The sequence below is a fragment of the Cibotium barometz genome, chromosome 40 (assembly GCF_041138505.1).
Source record: "Cibotium barometz isolate CiBa-2024 chromosome 40, ASM4113850v1, whole genome shotgun sequence".
NCBI lineage: Eukaryota > Viridiplantae > Streptophyta > Polypodiopsida > Cyatheales > Cibotiaceae > Cibotium > Cibotium barometz.
Window position 1 is genome coordinate 2,872,293 of NC_141085.1, and position 19,545 is coordinate 2,891,837.

The 19,545-nt window shown below is 45.4% G+C and overlaps 1 protein-coding gene across 5 annotated transcripts in view; it reads left to right on the forward strand.

The window, feature by feature from the left end:
* Positions 1-18,897, forward strand: part of PNT1 (mannosyltransferase family protein) — a 79,310-nt gene extending 60,413 nt beyond the window's left edge. For 3 of the 5 annotated variants that reach the window (XM_086779089.1, XM_086779092.1, XM_086779091.1), the window contains exons 3-5: positions 16,505-16,687; positions 17,028-17,569; positions 17,668-18,897. In XM_086779089.1, the coding sequence (XP_086635215.1) occupies positions 16,505-16,687; positions 17,028-17,569; positions 17,668-17,994 (1,052 nt within the window). In that variant the 3' untranslated portion in view covers positions 17,995-18,897. The remainder of the gene's footprint in view (positions 1-16,504; positions 16,688-17,027; positions 17,570-17,667) is intronic. The other 2 variants (XM_086779093.1, XM_086779094.1) reach the window with 2 other exon arrangements.
* The last annotated feature ends 648 nt before the right edge of the window (positions 18,898-19,545 follow it).

Consider the following 19,545-nt stretch of genomic DNA (forward strand, 5'->3'; position numbering starts at 1 on the left):
AACTTGTTCTGTTGCTTTTGTAGCTGAGTTGCGGAGGAGATTTCTTGTGGAGCTTTCTTGGTACCTGTTTCTATAGTCTTTCATCTTTGATCGAGGACGGCGTCTCTGGCTTCTTGGAGTTCCCTCAGCATCCGGTGCTCAGAGGGGGTGTTAGACATCATCCCCTTGCTCCTAGCTTCCTGTGTGGTGTCCTATTTCAGCCTTTAGGGCTGACCATGTTCGCTAGAGAGATTGGTCACCCCTCACATCATTTACCCACCTATTTTCCCATTTTATGGAGTCATGGGCATTTATCCCTAGTCGTGAGCTGGTCGCTGCCTCTACATGGGCATATATATAGCTGGGTATGTCAGAATACACAAGCAGCTCGGTACTCTGCCTTTGTCGACGACAAGGCAATAGTTGGCTGCCTCTTGCTACTCCATAAAACTGCTCCTGAGCCGAGGGTAAAACAGTAGCCTGATGTAGATCTCCTCATGTCTAGATCTCCTCCCCAATCAGAGTCACTCCAACCTTGGAGTCGAACTCGTTCCTTTGTTTCACCTCCAGTGGTGTAAAAGAGTCCAAGATCCTTTGTAGCCTGCAGATACCGCAAGATCCACAATCCTGCATCCCAATGAGACTTCAACGACGTCTGCATAAATGAGCTCAACAGCCCCACAGGAAAGCTCAAGTCCAATCTGGTGTTCAACAACCAGATCAATGAACCAACCAGCTTCCGGTACAGAGAGGCATCAACTGGCTCACAAGGATCATTCACCGTAAGTTTTGTGTTCGGGTCCATCGGTGACGTTGTTGGAAAATTCCAGACTAACGGAAACCTGCCTCTACAGTTGTCTATCCAACCACAGCTTTGGAAACACAACTACAATAACAGGAGCACCACCAGCACTCTGCTAGGACCAATAACACTCAACACTTGACCTGCAGACACCCAACACCGTACACACACCCAAAAAAGAAAGAGATGGGGCACATCAACAATCTGTTTGATTCAAAGGCATGTACATGGAGCAATAACCCTTAACAGGGAAGATACAGAGGGGTACACCTGGCTCTGACGCACAGGACTCACATACACACTCTTTCTCTCTCTCTCCATGCTAGTCAGATATTTTCGGGAAAAAAAACTGTGCGCGCAAAAAGCACTCTTTTTTTTTTCAAACAATTGTTGTCAAGAATAGGAAAAATATGGCTGTCCATTTCTTATAGCGTTCTTTTTCCTCGTCCATGCACGTGCATCGCTATTTTTAGATGCCCTTTAAGTTACTATGTTTTAGGGCCCCTTAGGACCGGATCAAGTTGGGAGGGGGGCCCCCTGAAAATCAACATTGAGCCATGCAGTTTAAGCACCCTGTACACTCCCGGTACCTCTGTCCATGTTCATGCCACAAAACCAAGCATCAGAAAAACACTATGCATGCCCTTCAACTGGGGGGGGGGGGGGGGGGACTCTACATAGCTGCACCAAACACTCTAAAATCAACTCTAGCTACCCTACCAGGGGCTGGGCTTATTTACACCGCTAAGTACAACTCAAAACACTGAGTCTGCATGGATGTATGTACACATGCACTGACTGCTAGCCAAACAATTGTCCCCAAAAAAAACCTAACAACGTGATAAGCTTGCAGTTCTCCATCCCAAAGGCCTCAAGCAACTCATGAACATACCGCTACTGAGTGACAAAGAACCCCCTCTGGGTCTGCCAAATCTCCAATCCCAAGAAGAAGTGGAGAGTTCCAACTCTATCCACTGATCATTGGACTACCGGTTCTAGCCAGAGATTGAAGATTTGCAGCAATATTGCTGTGTGACACATTTGAAGAGCTTGATGTAGCGAGGCCATCGAGGGCAGCCTCACCCCGCTAGCAGAGTCCATCCATAGCATCTGGCTTGATATCATTCATAGCATCTGGCTTGATATCATTCATACCCTCCGTGGAGAGTGGGGGAAGCTTCAGGGTCGCTTCGATGGCATGTGTAAAGGCCAAGAGGCCGTCTGAGGATTTGGCGTTATGTCTTTCTCAATGACAATGGTGGTGAGCCTACTTGGCACTATCTGTGTGGTTGTCCACCCCCCCACCCCCCCCCCCACCCCAAAAAATAAAAAATAAAATAAAAATATGAGATAGCCTTCTCCTCCTAGAGCGGCCGGCTGGAGGAGAAGAGCATCCTTCCCCCTTTTCACTTTCTTGATTGTCGTTCCTTTCTATGGACCTGAGTTTGTACTTGGCCATTATGGCTATTTTGCTCGGTAACTAATAGAAGGATCACTTTCTTGGAAAAAAAAAAGTGTTACTTACTTAGAGAAGTGGTTGGTTCAACTCCTACTCTAGGTACGGTTGCTGTGGCTCTTTCCCTTATGCCATATGCTTTTGCGAGCGAGAAGAAGGAGAGGACATAAGAGGTTGTAGACTCTTGGCTCAACCGTTGGAATGTGCACTTTGAGTTTCATCCTTTTCCGGATGCCCGACAGATACAGATGGTGAGGGGTCTCCTGAAGGGGAAGGCCCTTACTTGGTGGAGAGAACTCAAGAATAAACTCACTGCTTGGGCGGATTTCGAAGTGTAGTTTCGAGATGAGTTCCTCTTGGCGAAGGATGAGTTTGATGGGGTGTCCAAGTTTGCAGACTTGGAGATGCGCAACATGTCTTTGACACGTATTTAGAGAGATTTAGAGAGTTGTAGTCGAGCAGGGCACGTGGATGCCACCACTTTGTCTGGATTCTTTATTTGTGGACTTGCACAAGGTCACAAACTCCAAGTGAGGAACAATCATAGCAGAATGCTTGAGGATGCCATCAAGTATGCTAGGATTTATGAGGAGACTATGGCTAGCCAAATTCAGAGACAGGCCTCACAGAAACGTCACACTCCACGCAGTTGCGAACAGGGTTCCCAATGTAAACGCAAGTTTAAGCTTGGGAAGGCTTCACAGAATAAAAGTCAAAGTGAGGCTTCCTGTGATTCCAATCCGAAGAAAGAGAAGAAAACCCTCCAAGGTCTCTGGACTTTTTGAGATGGCAGGTGTTTCCGAATAGGTCGGTGGATCATAAGATAGACTTACTTCCGGGGTCTTTTGAGAGAGAGAGAGAGAGAGAGAGAGAGAGAGAGAGAGAGAGAACAGTAGAACTCAGCCGGCTTTCTAGGCTGTACGACCAGCGAAAACGAATCCCAACAGCCCCTGCCTGCAGTGTATGGCCCGAGAGAAGAAGAGGGAGAGAGCTGACGACAGTACGGCAGTTTTCTTCAGGTGTTGGCAGCTGTACGGCGGCAGTTGTACGGAAGGTTCAGCGCAGAAGGAGAAGGGAGAGCTGGTCACTTGCTGAAGATGTGTGTGCATGCCCCAAAAACACCCCCTTCCTCCTGCTCTTTCACGATTCAGCCCATCCCCTTAAGATGGAGTCAGCCAGCTCTATAAATATGGTCCATGCTTTTCCTTTTTGTCAAAAGTAGCCTTGGTTGCTTAAATTATCCCCTTTTGCCAAAATAGCTGGACTTTGCCCAAAATAGCAACTTTTAAGCTTTTCCCCCAAACTTGCTCCCCAAACTGGAGCTAGGTGCCTTGTTTTGTCCACGTAGACTTGTCCAAAAATAATAATATGTCCACCCCTTTGTTAATAGGGGAGAGGAGGGAGCATCCAACACTGCTAGTCACCGGCGATCTGACACCATGATAGAATGCACAACGGAAGATGGAAAGTGGAAACACAGGAGAGAGAAAGAAAGAAAGTTACGGAGGACCCAAGGGCCTATGAGACCAAAAGTAATACATGGTGCCATGGATATACTGAGCCATGGAAGACTGAAAGAAAAAGTAAAATGAAAACATATGACAATACATGTGATCAACAAATGATCCTGTGTAGAGTGAGATATGGTTTGATCAGCTAATAACGATACCGCCACGGCCAGAACCGATCTGATGGGGGAGTAAATGTCAGGCCTCTGTGGCGAAGAACCTCATGAATCCGTCTCTGTGTGATGGAGGGTCCTGATGCTTTGGGTCGGGGACGTCTGGCTCGCAGAATGGATTGAGCTCTCTCACTAAGAACTCCTCTGGGTTGTGGAGCTGGAGCGTGGGTACGGGTGGTGGGCTCTGATGTCATAGTAGAGAAACTGTTGTGGGCAGTAGATTCCGATGTGGATGTATGTGCCACAAAGAAATCTGTGATGGCTCTCTGTGAGGTGTCCTGTCGGAGCCAAGGCTGTCTCTCAGCATGCTACCTCAACACTACATCCTTGTGTCGTCTGAGCTCCATCAAGTACATGCACAAGCACTTTTGATCCTCAATTATATCACCCATGTGAGTGGTCTAAATCCCTCTCGGAAGAGGCAATGGAATCTCCCCCGTATCTCATAGTGAGCCGGGCAATTGAGCATATAATGGGCCTCACCCTCTACTGCTCATGTGATGCATATTGTGCATGTCCTCTCCTCATGTGGGATATCCTCAGCTCTGCTAGTCTCTGCTTTGAGGCGGTTGGAGGATACCTTGAGCTGGCCGATTGTGATACGCATGGCATGTGACGTGTATCTGTATGTATCTCGGGATCTCAAAGAATCCATCCTCGGAGAGTCTTAAGAAGTGATCTCTGTAGAACTCACACTTCTTACCAATCTTTGACGGAGACACCCATGTCTGGTGTATGTGTAGCCCGAGTAGATCTAACCAGATGATCCGGTTGATCTCCTGACGTGAGAGATGAAGGTATGGGGAATCCAAGCTATACTGAAACGGGAGAGAGAGAGAGAGAGAGAGAGAGAGAGAGAGAGAGAGAGAGAGAGAGAGAGAGAGAGAGAGAAATTAAATGAGATCGCTGCCTTCTGTACTCACGCTGTCAAAGCCCCGCTCCCGCCGTCTGCTATAGGTGCAGTCCTGTTGCCTACACCTGCTGGGTCCTGCATAGTCAACGCCGCCGGCTCCAAGCTGCACTCCCCCTACCCGCCTGCACGCTACCGACTCTCTCACGACGCCTATTCGTCACCAGCTCCCGCGTGCGCAGCTCAAGGTTCGCTCACTGGTGCCCGTGCATCCCTCGCAGGCTCTGCTTCAAAGGACACCAACACCTGCAAAATCAGGGTTCTATATAATCAGGGTTTCCGGCTCTAGGGTTTCAGGCAGCAGTGGAAGAAGATTAAGAAATAAAAAATAAAAAATAAAAAAATTAAAAAAAATTCAGGTTTGCAGGTTTTCTCAAGGGTGCAGCAATGGTTCAAGCAACTATTTAAGGGTTTGCAGGTGCTGAATTAGGGTTTTTAGGTGCTGAATTAGGGTTTGAGAGAAAGGGTTTTCTTTGCTTTTGTACATGGATTTGGATGACCCGGCTGCTGCTGTTGGTGGCATGGCTGCCAATAGCCTTAACATGGATCTTATTGAGGAGATGATCGAGAAGGATGTGGGTTATGCTTCAGATGCCTCGGAGCAACAAAAACGTCAAAGGCTTGATGTTGATGCAAGCTACACTCTGGTGAATGTTGGAGAGAATGCAGAGGAAAGTTCTCAGGTACCTTCTCCGGAGTTTGCACGTTTGCTGCAGATCACTAGTGAGCTTCTGCAAGAATATGTGAAGGCAAATAGCGTGCAAATGGCTGCAGTAGATAATGGTGGTGTGGCTGATGTATGCATGGAGACTCCTTTGTTGCTACAACAGCTAGCAGATTTTCATGATCGTGCTGCTATCTTCTTCTTTACTGGGTGTATTCCGTTGTTGCCTCGTCTTAGAGCATGGTTGGGCCGCTTGGTGTCGCCTGAGGCACTTGAGGAGATTTATGATGGTCCGAGAGGCTTTTATGAAATACTTTTTCGCACTTCGGAAGCCCGTAGGGCAGTCTTGGAGCATGTGCCACTCTTTTTGGATGGGCAGTTGGTTCATGTGGTCCCGTGGAAACCTATGGCAAAGTACCAAGATATGTTGCGCCAGGCTTGCCCAGTTTGGGTTGAAGTGAAACAATTCCCACCAATGTTTTGGCGTGTTTTACCAGATCTCATGCGAGGTATTGGTGATGTCTTGGTGGTGCCTCGAATGACATCTAGAAACCGAAATCGTCTATGCATGTTATGGGATACTGGGAGACCTAGGCCGACACATTTGCGTGTCAATATGGCTGGGCTGCAACCTTTAATGTATGAATTGAGGTGGGATACTTTTGCTGGCCACTGTTTCAAATGTGGTGAGATAGGCCACTTTGTCTCCGAATGTCCTAAGAAAGAACAAGTTGCTGCTACCAAGGATATCGTTGATGGGCAGTTGCCCGTGGAAGATGAGCATGATGCTCCTTTACGTGATGCCCAGCACATGGATGTACATGTGGATGTTCAGAATGAGGTTGAGCAGCCATGGGTGGAAGTACGTTGTAAAAAGACACGATTTGTTGCTCCGCGGGGGATTTCTCAGATGCTGTTTGGCGGGGGCCTTTGCATACTCATCAGGGGCCCTTACATACATATGCTCGTCGCCCTTTGGGTTCAGGTGCCATTAACAGACCAGGATTGAGAGGCCGGGAGGCCAACTTTCTCAGGGTACAGGGGCTCTTGGGGTGGATAGAGTAGAACGCTATCCTATTAGAAGTCGCCTAACAAAAGAAGCACAACAACAATTGCCTCTTGTGTTTGGTTCGAAGGGTGAGGTCATCTCGCCATGGGATGGTCATTACCCTTCGGCACGTGCTCGGGAACTCCAAGGGCAGTCTGAGATCACAAATACCATGTCTAAAAATGCAATGCTTCAAAAGGTTCGTGATTTGGCAGATTGTCCTGGGCCTAGTACACGGTCTTGTTGATTCCTTTTCTGGGAAGGCTTATGAAAATTGTACAATGGAATGTAAAGGGTATTTCTTCGCGCCAAAAGCAGTTCTGGCTTTGGCGTACAACTTTTTATCATGGTTGGGATGTTTTGTGTGCAGTTGAACATAAGCAGCATAAGTCGGCTGGCAAAGCCTATGTATATAAGGGGTTTCATGTTTTCTACAGCGGACATCCTGCTTCGCAGTCAGGTGTTATGTTTGCTGTTCGTTCGCAGTTTCAGCCTTCTCTTGTGATTCAAGATATTCATGGAAGATTTCTAGTGATACAGATTGTTTGGGATGATACGCCTTTATGGTTGTTAGGGGTGTATGCTTCAAATAATGCTCGTGCACGCCGTTTGCTGTGGAATGACTTGTGTGCTCTTTCAATCTCTCATCCTGGCTTTGTGATGGGAGACTTTAATATGTGTGTCTCCGAGGAGCAAGCCACGTCGCTTCATTCTGTAATGGATGGTCCGGAGAGAATGGCGTGGGAGGCTTTTGCAGCAAGGTCGCTAAAACAAGACATGTGGTCTTGGTTGCATCCAGATGAAAGGGGTTACACTTATGCCTCAACAATTTCGGGGCACTTATGCTAGATTGGATAGGATGTATATTTTACATCAAGATCTCTTTTTGCCAGAGGTTCTTACTATGATGGTTGATCAGCAACAGGTTTTGTCGGATCATTGGCTGCTTGTGTTTGAAATGGTCTATCATCTTGTGGATGCATATAAAGGCTTGTTGGGACGCTTGCCTTTGCGCTTAAATCACACTTTTTTGGAGCATGAAGTTTTTGATATGTATATGCGTCAGTTGATACGACATTTCTCCACAAGAGTGTCCATGGTTGATTATCATGCTTGGCCAGTGTTCCTTACCAACACTCGAAAATTGGCGCGGCATTATGGTCTTGCTAATGCCTCTGTACAAAAACAGCATGTGGCTCTTCTTGAGTCGCTTTTAAAGGGCTTGCAAGCGTTCATGTTTACTGACTCTATGGATGCTGAAGTTGTGGATGCCATAGAATGGCTGAAAAAAGAGCTATCTAGGGTGCAGGAAGCACAATATGTTCGCTTTAAACTACTTGCACGTCTTGATGCTTTGCGGGATGCTAACTGTCAATCTCATCGCTTCTATGATAAGTTGCATCAAAAACATATGCGTGAGAATATTGTTAGGCTGATGGATGCCCAAGGCAACCTGGTTACTCAACCTTCTGAGGTTATTCAGCATTGCATCAGGTTTTATGAAGATTTGCTTGCCCCTCGAGAGGATATCTCGCCGGCTGTCTTGGCTGCAAGGGAGTCATTGTTTGCTGAAGTACGATATCAAGTTGACCCTGATGTGGTGGTTCAGCTTGATGCTCCTGTTACTCAAGGGGAAGTGGAAGCTGTTCTCTCCAAACTTTCCATGGGAAAGAGCCCTGGTTGGGATGGTTTGACAAATGAGTTCTTCCGAAAATATGCTGATCAGCTTGCAGAGCCTTTGACGCTTATTTGTCAAAGGGTTTGGGATGAGGGATGTCTGCCTGCCGATTGGAAGTTGGGCATACTTCGTTTGTTGCCCAAAGTCCCTTCGCCTACTTCTTTGGCTCAATGGCGCCCAATCTCACTTATGGGTATTATGTATAAAATCTTTACAAAGATTTTTGCCAATCGCTTGCAAAAGGTGCTTCCTACTCTTATTCATCCATATCAATATGGATTTGTGCATGGCAGGAATATATTGCGTAATATTCTTAATGTTTAAATTGGAGTGGATTATGCCAAGGCAAAGAAGCAAGAGATTGTGATGGTGCAGTTGGATCTTGAAAAAGCTTTTGATCATGTCAGCTGGTCTTTCCTTTCTCAGTTAATGATAGCCATGGGCTTTGGTCCCAAAATGGCTAATTTGGTGCATTTACTTGGCTCTGGCTCTATCACGCGGATTATGCTCAATGGAGGACTTTCGGATGGTATTTCTCTCACCCGTTCTCTCCGGCAGGGCTGTCCTCTTAGCCCTCTTTTCTTTGCCATTGCCACTCATCCTATGTTATCTCGCCTAGATGCTATGGCATCGCATGGTGAAGTGGTTGGTTTGCATCTCCCTCATGGCAAGCAATTGGTTACTCAAGCCCTTGCGGATGACACTTTTATGTTTCTCAGGGCCGAAAAAGCCAATATAGATCGAGCAATGGAAGCTTGGAATAATTTTGCATTGGCTTCTGGGCTGAAAATAAATTCAACAAAATCAGCCCTCATTGTATGCACAGAATTTGATCTTGAGGCATTAGGGTGGCAAGGCCGTGTGGTGCATACAGGAGACATTGTTCGTCATCTTGGGTATCCGGTGGGTGTATGTGGACCCCCAAGCGCTTCTTGCTTGGATTTCTGCTCGGATCTCGGATAAATTTGTATATTGGAAAGCTCAAGGGTGGCCTATGCACGTGAGGGTTAAGGTAACTCAGGTTATTATGCTTAGCATGATTTCCTATTTTTTGCCTTTGCTACCTTGGACGCACAAATCTCTTCTCCGTTTGGTTGCTCCCATTCGGTTTATGTTGTGGAAGAGGCAAGGAAATATTATGGGTCAAACATGGATAGCATGGAATCACATTACGACGCCCAAAAGAATGGGTGGGGCTGCTTTACTGGATGTCCGCTTGCATATGGTGGCGCGTAGGTGGGCGCTTTTTCAGGATATGTGTTTGCAGGAGCAGCCTTGGGTATTCATGGCTCGTGACTTGATTGAGTTGGAGGGATTGTCACATGGACGGACACGTGTGTAGGCTTCATGGTGGGACATTGTGAATGCGGCTCATCCTGTCCGTATTCGCTCATCTCACATTTTATCGCATATTCTCCTTTCTTGGCATGAAGTTCTACTATTGGCTCGGTGGGATCCTGGTCATGAAAGACTACTTTTGAACTCTTTGCAGTTCGAAACATTTGTGGAGTCGCGTGTCATTGTTTGGCCAGATAGAGATGCTTCACGCATACGACTCAACCGCATGGTCAGGTTAGGCTTGGTTAGAATCCGAGATGCTGTGATACCTGGTCGTGTGACAGGCCATATTCGTTTTGTCGTATTCGGCAGCACTTTAGGTTCCTCGGACATTTCAGCCACTATGGATTGACATCATGCATGCAGTTGAGCCTTTTACTCCATTGCCTCGGCCATCTGCAGATCAGCCTTGGCTTGATTGGGCACTATGTAAATCTGGTGACTTGATATCACTTTCAGCTAACCAGGTCTATCATAAGCTCGTATCAGAGAAAGATTGGGTTTCAGCCAAGGCCAATAAGGTGTGGGGATTACACAAGTCTAAATGTCTAAATCATGGTGGCAGAAAACTCTTATGCGTGGTTGGCAGTCTAAACTCCCTTACCAAGGTAAGGTTTTCATTTGGAGGATGTTGGTGGGAGGGTTACCTACACGGGATCATCTCAGCCGTCGTAAAATTACATTGGCCTCTTGCTTCTTCTATACGACATGCACTAAAACAGTTATGCATCTGTTCATGAGTTGTCCAGTGGCCCGTCAGATTTGGTCTTTTGTCTCTCGCGTCTGGGAGGCAGTAGAGAGGTCTACTGTTTCAGCTCATCAGTGGATATTTGGGATTTGTCCTCCAGTCATTACTTCGGACAGTCACCTTGTGATATTCCATTTCCTTAGATGGATAGGACTTTGGCATATTTGGACTACACGGAATGGGTTCATCTTTGATTCCTTGTCTGGAATACATGGGCACATTCTACGTATCCGCGGTTTGCTGCTTTGGCAGTTTTCTTCTCTTCTCTCAGCTCAGCTACTAGATGCAGATGTTATTTCGTTATGGTCTACGGCGGCTCGGCTAGCTCATCTTTGATGCTTTTATCTGGGATGCTTATTTGGCTAGGAGGCTTTCTTATTAGTGTACAGGTTTGCATGGTCATGATCCTTTAGAGGGTCTTTTGTGGGGGTTTTTTTGGGGCCATAGGTTTTGTGTGAGCCATGTGGCTGATGTACATTTTTACATATAATATAAAACACCATTTCACGGAAAAAAAAAAGAGAGAGAGAGAGAGAGAGAGAGAGAGAGAGAGAGAGAGAGAATGTTAGCACATTCATCCCCAGTTTCTGCCCATGTTTGTTCTTTTTGGTCCTTTTTGCATGGCCCTTGATTGTGGGCTGGCCACCCTTATTTTATATATTTTTTTGGGATTTTTCCCAACCTGGATGCCTTTTTTCCAATTGGCCAGCTTCAGCATTTCCAGTCGGCCAGCTCTCCCCACCTATAAATAGGTGGGCTGGCCTCTCAGTTTTGTATCTTGCCTAGTCTTTCTTTCGCTCCCTCACTTATGAGACTTCTGTCTCTTGCTTGGGACTGTATCACTTCAGTATATTCAGCATAGTTGCTCCATATCTCTCTCTCTCTCTCTCTCTCTTGCACTCTCTACTCAGCACACTCAAGTGCTTATTTGCTTCCACTCTGTGCACTCTTTCATGGTATCATCGCTCCCGGTTCAGTGATTCTCTCTGCTGCCCCAGATTTAGGCCTATTTACAGCCCCTTCACCTCTGCGTTTTTCTCAGATTTGCAGCCCTCTAGTTGCTGTGTTTTTTGGACGGCTTCTGCTAATTGCTTTCCCTTCAGTTTGGCTTCATCGCTTTGAGCCAGAAGGTAATTTTCTCATCAGCGTTTTACTTCTACTTGGAGCTTGGATCTAGGCGGCGTGTTTTTTTCAAGACAGCAGCCCCTCTTTGGCTGCGTTTTCCTCTCCAGTGGACATTCCCTTTTGCAGAGGGGGTTTTGTGGTGGTTCGGGCTTTGATGGCAACCTCGGTACTTGTGGTGGACACTACTTCTTCTGAGATTGTGCGTTTTTTTTCTTGAGGAGAGCCCAAGCTACAGTCCTAGTTGATGCCTTTCCCTCTTGCACCCTCTTACAGCATATTCCCAGGCCTTGTGTGGCTGCCTTTCCTCTCTATATCAAATGTGCATTTTTTGCTTCCCTCTTCTGGTGGCCTCAAGGTTGAAGGTACAATTGATAGAAGCTTTTGCTTTTTTTGCTACAGGAGGATTTTTGAGTGTTGTCCAGACTCTTGGGGCTGCGTTTCGGTGGGAGGAAGGGACCTACATCAGCGTTTTCTGATTTGGACAATTTTTTATCTTATGAGGTTTGATCCTATTGGTTGGATCAATGATGACAGCTTTAGATTTGGCTCCCGTACCACTTTCTTGTTATTTCCTAGATGAGGCAGACAAGTTGGATGGTGGTAACTTTCGGTCATGGAAGTTGTAGGTTACTTCTATTCTTAGGGAGTATGGTTTGATGGAGTTCTCTCGTACAAGAATCGGTGCTTGTCGGACCTTGCCTCTGCGGAGGATGTGTGTCAGTGGAGGAAGACTGACGGACAGATCTATGGCTTTCTCCTCCTGAATTCGGTTCTTCGACACTTCATCTATGCTCCTGATGATGCTTCTACTTTCTCTGTGTGGCAGTTGCTTTGTGACCTGTATGGTGACACCAATGATCGGCAGATGGTTTCTGCTTCTGGGTGCTATGCAGCCAGTGATCTTATGGATACTTCTTTTGGAGATGTTCCTGTAGCGAAGGATAGTGGGCTAGTTTTGCTCACTGCATCTGAGGAGTTTGTTTCTCTTGTTGCCTTGCCTTCAGTCTCTGTGCATACTTATCCTTGCCAGGATGATATCTCTGGTAATGTTTTTGAGGAAGACAGTGGGCTAAGCTTCTGAGGGGGATTTGTCTTCTATTGCTTCGCCTTTGACTCTTTCTTCGACAACCAGTGACCAGGATGAGTTGTTGGTCCCTTTGCCTTCTATGGAGGAGCCTGCTCTTGAGGAGGCTACTACTACTTCAGTTACCACTACTATGAATGTTCCTCTTTCCCTTACTCTATGTGAGGATTCTGGATTGTGGTCAGGTGTATCCGTGACCGTGCCTGGGGCACAGTGGTACTTCCAGGACTTAAAGCATTGGGATTTGGATTTGGTTGGGCTTGTGGAGTCCGGACATCAGTTTTCTAAGGGGGCAGTTGAGTTCTTACATCTGGGGATGCCGACCTTCGAGGAGGGTGCTATTGTACAGCATTTGGCTACTCTTGCTACAGAATTGGAGCAGATGAAATTTATTTCTTTTTAGGGTATTATCTTCTTGGAGCTACAGGCTTCTAGGGATTTCTGTGGCACTGTGTTTACATTTGGGTTTGGCGCCGATATTTGGAGCAGCACGACGCAACCTACATGGTTGTTTTCTTCTAAAGGAGCAGTGTACCTGGCAGCTTGTTCTGTTGCTTTTGTAGTTGAGTTGCTATGGAGACTGCTTGTGGAGCTTTCCTGGTATCTTTTGTTGCTGCATTCTTTTGTCTTTGACAGAGGACGACTTCTTCGGCTTCTCAGAGTTTGTTCAGCATCTGGTGCTTTGAGAGGGGATGTTAGCACATTCATCCCCAATTTCTGCCCATGTTTGGTTTTCTTTTTGGTCCATTTTGCTTCGCTCTTGATTGTGGGCTGGCCACCCTTATTTTATATATATTTTTGGGATTTTTCCCAGCCTGGATGCCTTTTTCCAATCGGCCAGCTTCAGATGTCCAATTGGCCAGCTTCAGCATTTTCAGTTGGGCAGCTCTCCCCACCTATAAATAGGTGGGCTGGCCTCTCAATTTTGTATCTTGCCTAGTCTTTCTTTTGCTCCCTCACTTATGAGACTATTTCTGTCTCTTGCTTGGGACTGTATCACTTCAGTATAGTCAGCATAATTGCTCCATATCTCTCTCTCTCTCTTGCACTCTCTACTGGTTCAGAGGTGGTCTTGCCGAGGGTCCCTTAGGACCATAGTCGCCAGAAACGAGAAACAAGAACGGAAACGTTCGAGGAATGGAAACGGGGAAACAAGTTTTTAGGGGTGGAAACGGCCGTTTCTTGTGACAATATCACTTGGGAAACGAGAAACGGCCATGGAAATGGATGGGGTCCTGAAACAGAGAAACGAGTTTCTAGGGACTGAAGCGGCCGTTTCTTGTGACTATGCTTAGGACAGGCTTTGGTGATATGGGGCGCAAGGGCTGACGAGACTAGCTTGGCCTATGGAGAGTGAACGTTAGCCCTTGGCTCGGGGGAGATTCTAGATGGAATCTACTGTTGGGAGGTAAGTTTTCCTGCACCCTTCTATATGTTCCAACCTTGTGTGTTTAGCTTATGTATTAGGTGATCTTAAGGAGGGAGCTTCACACTAGGATACCCTGGTGTGTATGTGTTCCCAGTCACATTGGTGGCACATCACTACCAGTCTCACTAGCCTCTCATCTAGTCACACTAGTCGAGAGCAAGCATAGCTTATCACATTAGCTATCTTGAGTCACAGTGGAGATGTGGAGTACTAGTCACACTAGGAGATCCACCCACATGTAGTTACACTAGAGTAGAAGTAGTTCCAATCATACTGTCTAAAAATAGACATAATGGCTTCACACTAGTAATCATCATGTCCCAAAAAAGAGCTTGAAGGCATTGTGGATCATCCAATGATCTAGCAATGCAAGCTTATAGGCCACTTCATTGATCTTCTTGATCACTTTGAATGGTCTGTTGGAAAGCTTGGGGTGTTTCCTTTTTTACCAGGCATTATCCTGAGCCTTGCTTTATCAAATTTGAGTAGGACCCAATCACCAACTACAAAGTGCATCTCTGTTGGATGCTTGTCGGCTACCTTTTTGTGCCTTTCTTGAGACCTCTCAATGGCTGTCTGCACCTTGGCCAAGGCACCCTACAAATCTTTTACATACTCATCCACTGCAAATATCTCATCTTTGGTGTGGAGAATAGGTGGTAGTACCACCTTTCCATAGATCACGTCAAAAGGTGCCTTGCCTGTAGATGAATGCACAATATTGTTGTATGAAAACTCTACAGGAGAAAAAACTTTTCCCACTGCTCGGCCACATAACACTTAGCAAATCCAACACGGCTGAATTTGCAGCCTCACTCTGTCCAACCGTCCATGGATGATACGACGATGAGGTGTAACATGGGTGCTTGCGGAAGCGTGTTTATGATTGGTTGATTGCGATTAGCGCCTAACCAGAGACTTAAAACCATGCACAACAAAACTACTTCTTCATGCTCAATACATAGAAATTCGAGGCCAAGCTAAATGTATCAACATGAAATGGGCCTCCTCATCTCGTTTGACCATTGTGAGTACCCTACACATGTGAGGCCGAAACAAGCATTGCACTTCTGTTGACCCTTGCACACCCCCCCTCCCCCTGCCCCCCTATGGTGCATTGCACTTCTGTTGACCCTTGCACACCCCCCTATGGTGCATGAATGCCCTCTACATGTTGACTGCCATGCATATCCCGATACCTCATGTAGCCTTCTTTCCGGGCTCCGATGAGTCTCTATATAAAAAATGATATCCCTTCTCGGCAAAGCCACTTGGGTCAGACCATAAAGTCCCATTGCCCGTCACGCAGGGGGTCTTTTGTTATGATGACCCGGACTATCATGCCTCATGAACCTGTATCAATGCCAACCTTCCATTGCTCCACCTGCAAAGGGGTGAGATCATCCCGTTTTGCCGTAAAATCCTGACAAGATCATCCCTGAATTTGAGCAAAAGAGGCCTCTCACTGGTCATGTCTTTCCCTGCCAGCCACACATCAATGAATGGCGTGTCATCCATGCCCATCTGTCTGCGTAGTTGTTCACTGGCGTTTATGTCCTTAGCAACTTCCATCCCGTTTTGCCGTAAAATCCTGACAAGATCATTCCTGAATTTGAGCAAAAGAGGCCTCTCCCTGGTCATGTCTTTCCCTGCCAGCCACACATCAATGAATGGCGTGTCATCCATGCCCATCTGTCTGTGTAGTTGTTCACTGGCGTTTATGTCCTTAGCAACTTCTATTCGTCGAGAAGTTGTTAAGTTCTCTCTCTAGAGGCTTGCATTTTCAGTTTGAAGCTTTGCATTGGCATCTTTGAGCTCTTGTACATGGAAGGCCAGGGCTGCTTGTGCTGATATTTCCCCATCTTCCCTTGCATTCTCTATAATGGAGGCATTAAGCTTGGTAAACTCTTTCTAGAGGTTCCCTAGCTCCAATCTCTATGCATCCCTACACGATGCTGTAATTTCTTCCGCTGTTTTTGAAGCTCCTTTTTGAAGCCTGCAATTTCCTCTTGCTGGAGGAAAATGTCCTTGATTGCCACTAGGTTATCTCGCATCATTGGAGCCAACACGTGTTTCAGGTTCTCCACATATGATTTTCCAACCCCTGTATCAGCTCCTTCAGCTTGCCATATTCGCGTCCCAGAGGAGTCCTAAGTGGGCAAGGCCTACTCCATCCTACATGCGTGGCATCCCCAACCCACAGCATGGAGGATCTCCACCACACACAGACAGATCCACGACGACATGACATGCCCTCACCAAAGCCACATATGCCATCAGGAGGCTTATAGAGTCAGGTTTCAGTTTTCACATTTTTTCCATGGCAGTGTATACCCATGGTATCGTTGTACTATTCATGGTCTCATGGGCCCTCCAGGTCTTTTGTAGACATTAGTATATTTTTCTTTCTTTCTTTCTCTCTCTTCTTTTCTCTCTGCTTGAGAGAGAGAGAGAGAGAAGGAAGCTTGGATGGTTCATGGGTCTAGAATCACAGATTTGAGCTTTTTAAATTAGCTAATTAAGTTGGGCACATTACCCTAACACTTACATTTTTTTTCACAGATCTGCTCGCTGGGAATTTGATTCACCAGATTCTAGGTTTGCAAGGCATTCATGGAAATATGAATATGATATGCACAGCTTTATGGCTTTTCAACCCGTTCACTTTCACAATTGCCACACGCGGAAATTGTGAAGCAATAGTTTGCTGCATAATATTGAGGGTAATTTTTGGCCTTCTTACAGGTACTCAGCTCAACCTTGACTGTGCATGCACACATGCTTGTGATATGCTCTTGTATCTTCATGTGCGTGTGTATGTGCATCTTTTATCGAGACATATACTAACATGGTTTGAGAAGCATACCCAAGAGATGACTTTCTAGAATCTAAGAAGCATAAGCATGCTTGTGTGGAAATGTTCAGGACAAGTCACATTTTGCATGATTCCTGACTTGCTACTTGTAATGATGAATACAAGTTTTTGATAACGTCTAGATAGTAACCTGATGGTCGTAGGATATAGTTGTACAAATGTGTTTCTTGTGTTTGTGCATGTTAATGATTGTCATTTGCCTTGGTGCAGGCCATGTTGTTGAAGCTGCTGTCTGGTATGGTGTGGCAGTGCATTTCAGAATTTACCCAATCATTTATGTCATGGCTATATTGGTTGCTCTTGACAGCAGGTACTCCAGAAAGGTCACATCAGCTAAAGCACTTGATGCTGACTCGGTGAGACCAAAGTTTGATGATACTAACACAGTTAAAAAAGACCACCTCAATTGCTTTCAACTGTTGGTGAACCTTCTGAACAGAAACAGGATACTTTTTGGGGTTGTTTCTGGAGGTGTGTTTTTCCTCCTAACAGGTTTTTCTTATTGGCTTTATGGGGACCAATTCCTACATGAGGCTCTGCTTTATCACCTGACTCGAACTGATCCCCGGCATAACTTCTCCATCTATTTTTATCACATATATCTGCACCATGGCTACAGTTTTACTTTTGTAGAAAGGCTCCTCTCATTTGTGCCACAGTTTTTGGTGCAGAGTGTGCTGACAGCATACTATGCCAAAGATGTCCCATTCTGCTTTTTCATACAAACAGTGGCTTTTGTGGCCTTTAATAAGGTCTGCATCTTCACTTTTGGATCTCATGCAAGGAACATTGCAGTTCCAAACACCTTTGATTCACGACTGTTAACGTTTCTTTTGGCATTTTCATGCAGGTCATCACAGCACAATATTTTGTTTGGTTTTTCTGCCTCTTTCCTCTCATTTTGCCATGGACAACGCTGACATTACAATGGAGAGGGATATCGTGTATGCTACTATGGACTGCTGCACAATTGCATTGGTTAATGTGGGCTTATGCTTTGGAGTTCCAAAGCAAAAATGTGTTCTTCCAGCTATGGCTGGCAAGCATCACTTTTTTTGCTGCTAATATCTTTGTTTTGTCTATCATTATATGGCATCATACTTTTGGTCCATTAATTAGAAGCTGTACGATTTTCGAGGAGGACAATGTTCCAAAGAAGGAAAGCAAAAGACATTGAGCTGTACTTCTGGGAATGTTCAGTGTGGGTTGAGTGTTCAGGGGTATTCTGCTTTGGTGAACAAGCTTATTGAGAAAGAAAGGTGGGCTAATTTCTTAATCACACAAGCAATAACCGAAAAGGATTAGAATCAAACCAAAGTGAGGATCTTCCATACCTCAAGCTGCAGCGTTCACTGAAAACATATTTCATATCAAGTCACGAAACTTAACAGCCTTGAAATTTAGGAGATTTTTCTTGACAATTTGCAGAATCTTGAGCCAAAATATAACTAAGATACCTTCAGTTTTGTGAATTTTTAGAATTGAAAAAATGAAATTTACTAGTGAAAATGAAAATGTTGCAGGTCCAATTATATACAGTTTGCAGGTTTTCTATGAACACTGCATGGGAGCTGCGCCATGTCTCTCAGAACGTTTGCCAAAAAAGGCAAGGGCTGTTCTTTCCTGGCACGTCTCAAGATGCAATGTTTTCGAGCTTAATTTTGACAGCCATGTATGTGGAACCCTTTGTGACTTGGTCTACATAGAAAGGGATGGGCGAAGGTTGAGAAGTTGCAAAATACTATGCTTTCTAGACCTATTTGGAGCAAACAGTCAATCACTCACTACATTAGCCTAGCTGAACATGTCACCCGATTGCTCAAGGTTGATTGCAGGCTCTCGATGACCACCTGATCTGTCTTGATACGATCTCAGTATTTGCACTCTGCCTATCTCAAAGATTGCATTGACATCATCCATATGGCTTGCAAGTATATAAGTATTGATGCCTCCTTACTAAACATGAACCATTTGGATCCATGTCCTGTGAATGTGGATTACACATCTTTTGAATGCAGATTGAGCCATAGTATCTCACTACAAGGCTGGGTTTCTACAATGATTATTTTTAACATATTAATGTGTGTTTCCAGCATATTACTGTAGATGGATTCATCGTTGCAAAGTGACGTGTCACATGCTTTGAGGATTGCTATTAGTCAAATCAAAGGTTGAAATTAGAACATGAAACGTGAGGAATTTGTGGGAAGCAAGTCATAAGAAGCTCATACAATGTGGATTATAAAAAGTTGGCAAGGTTGGAAAATAATGGAGCACCATTGTTGGAGATGCTATATCTATTACGAGATCGGGAACAAGTTTGTTTTTCGAAGGGTTTGGGCATCAGGCTGTCAACTTGGTCACAACCTCATTGATTAAGTTGGGCCTATGACGAAGATGGGAAGGCAAATCTAGAATGTTACTGTGATTGAGTGGCCTTTATCATATGATAGGAAGTGAAGGCAAAGTCAAAAGATTTAAGGCATGTCAAAAGCTTCTGGATGCACACAAGAATGGGTTTAACCTTTGTAATGGGAAGCTCTAGTGGTGTGTGGGTAAGTGTAACCATTAGATTACCACCTAGGGGCTACTAGCATTGCAAATGTGGCAAGGCTAATACTGCTTGACAAGGAATAAAAGAACTAAAGTGAATTGTGGACTAGAGACTTGCTAGAAGCGCCTTTAACTCATCACTTTGTGCGTAAGTCAATTTCTCAACTTTCTAATT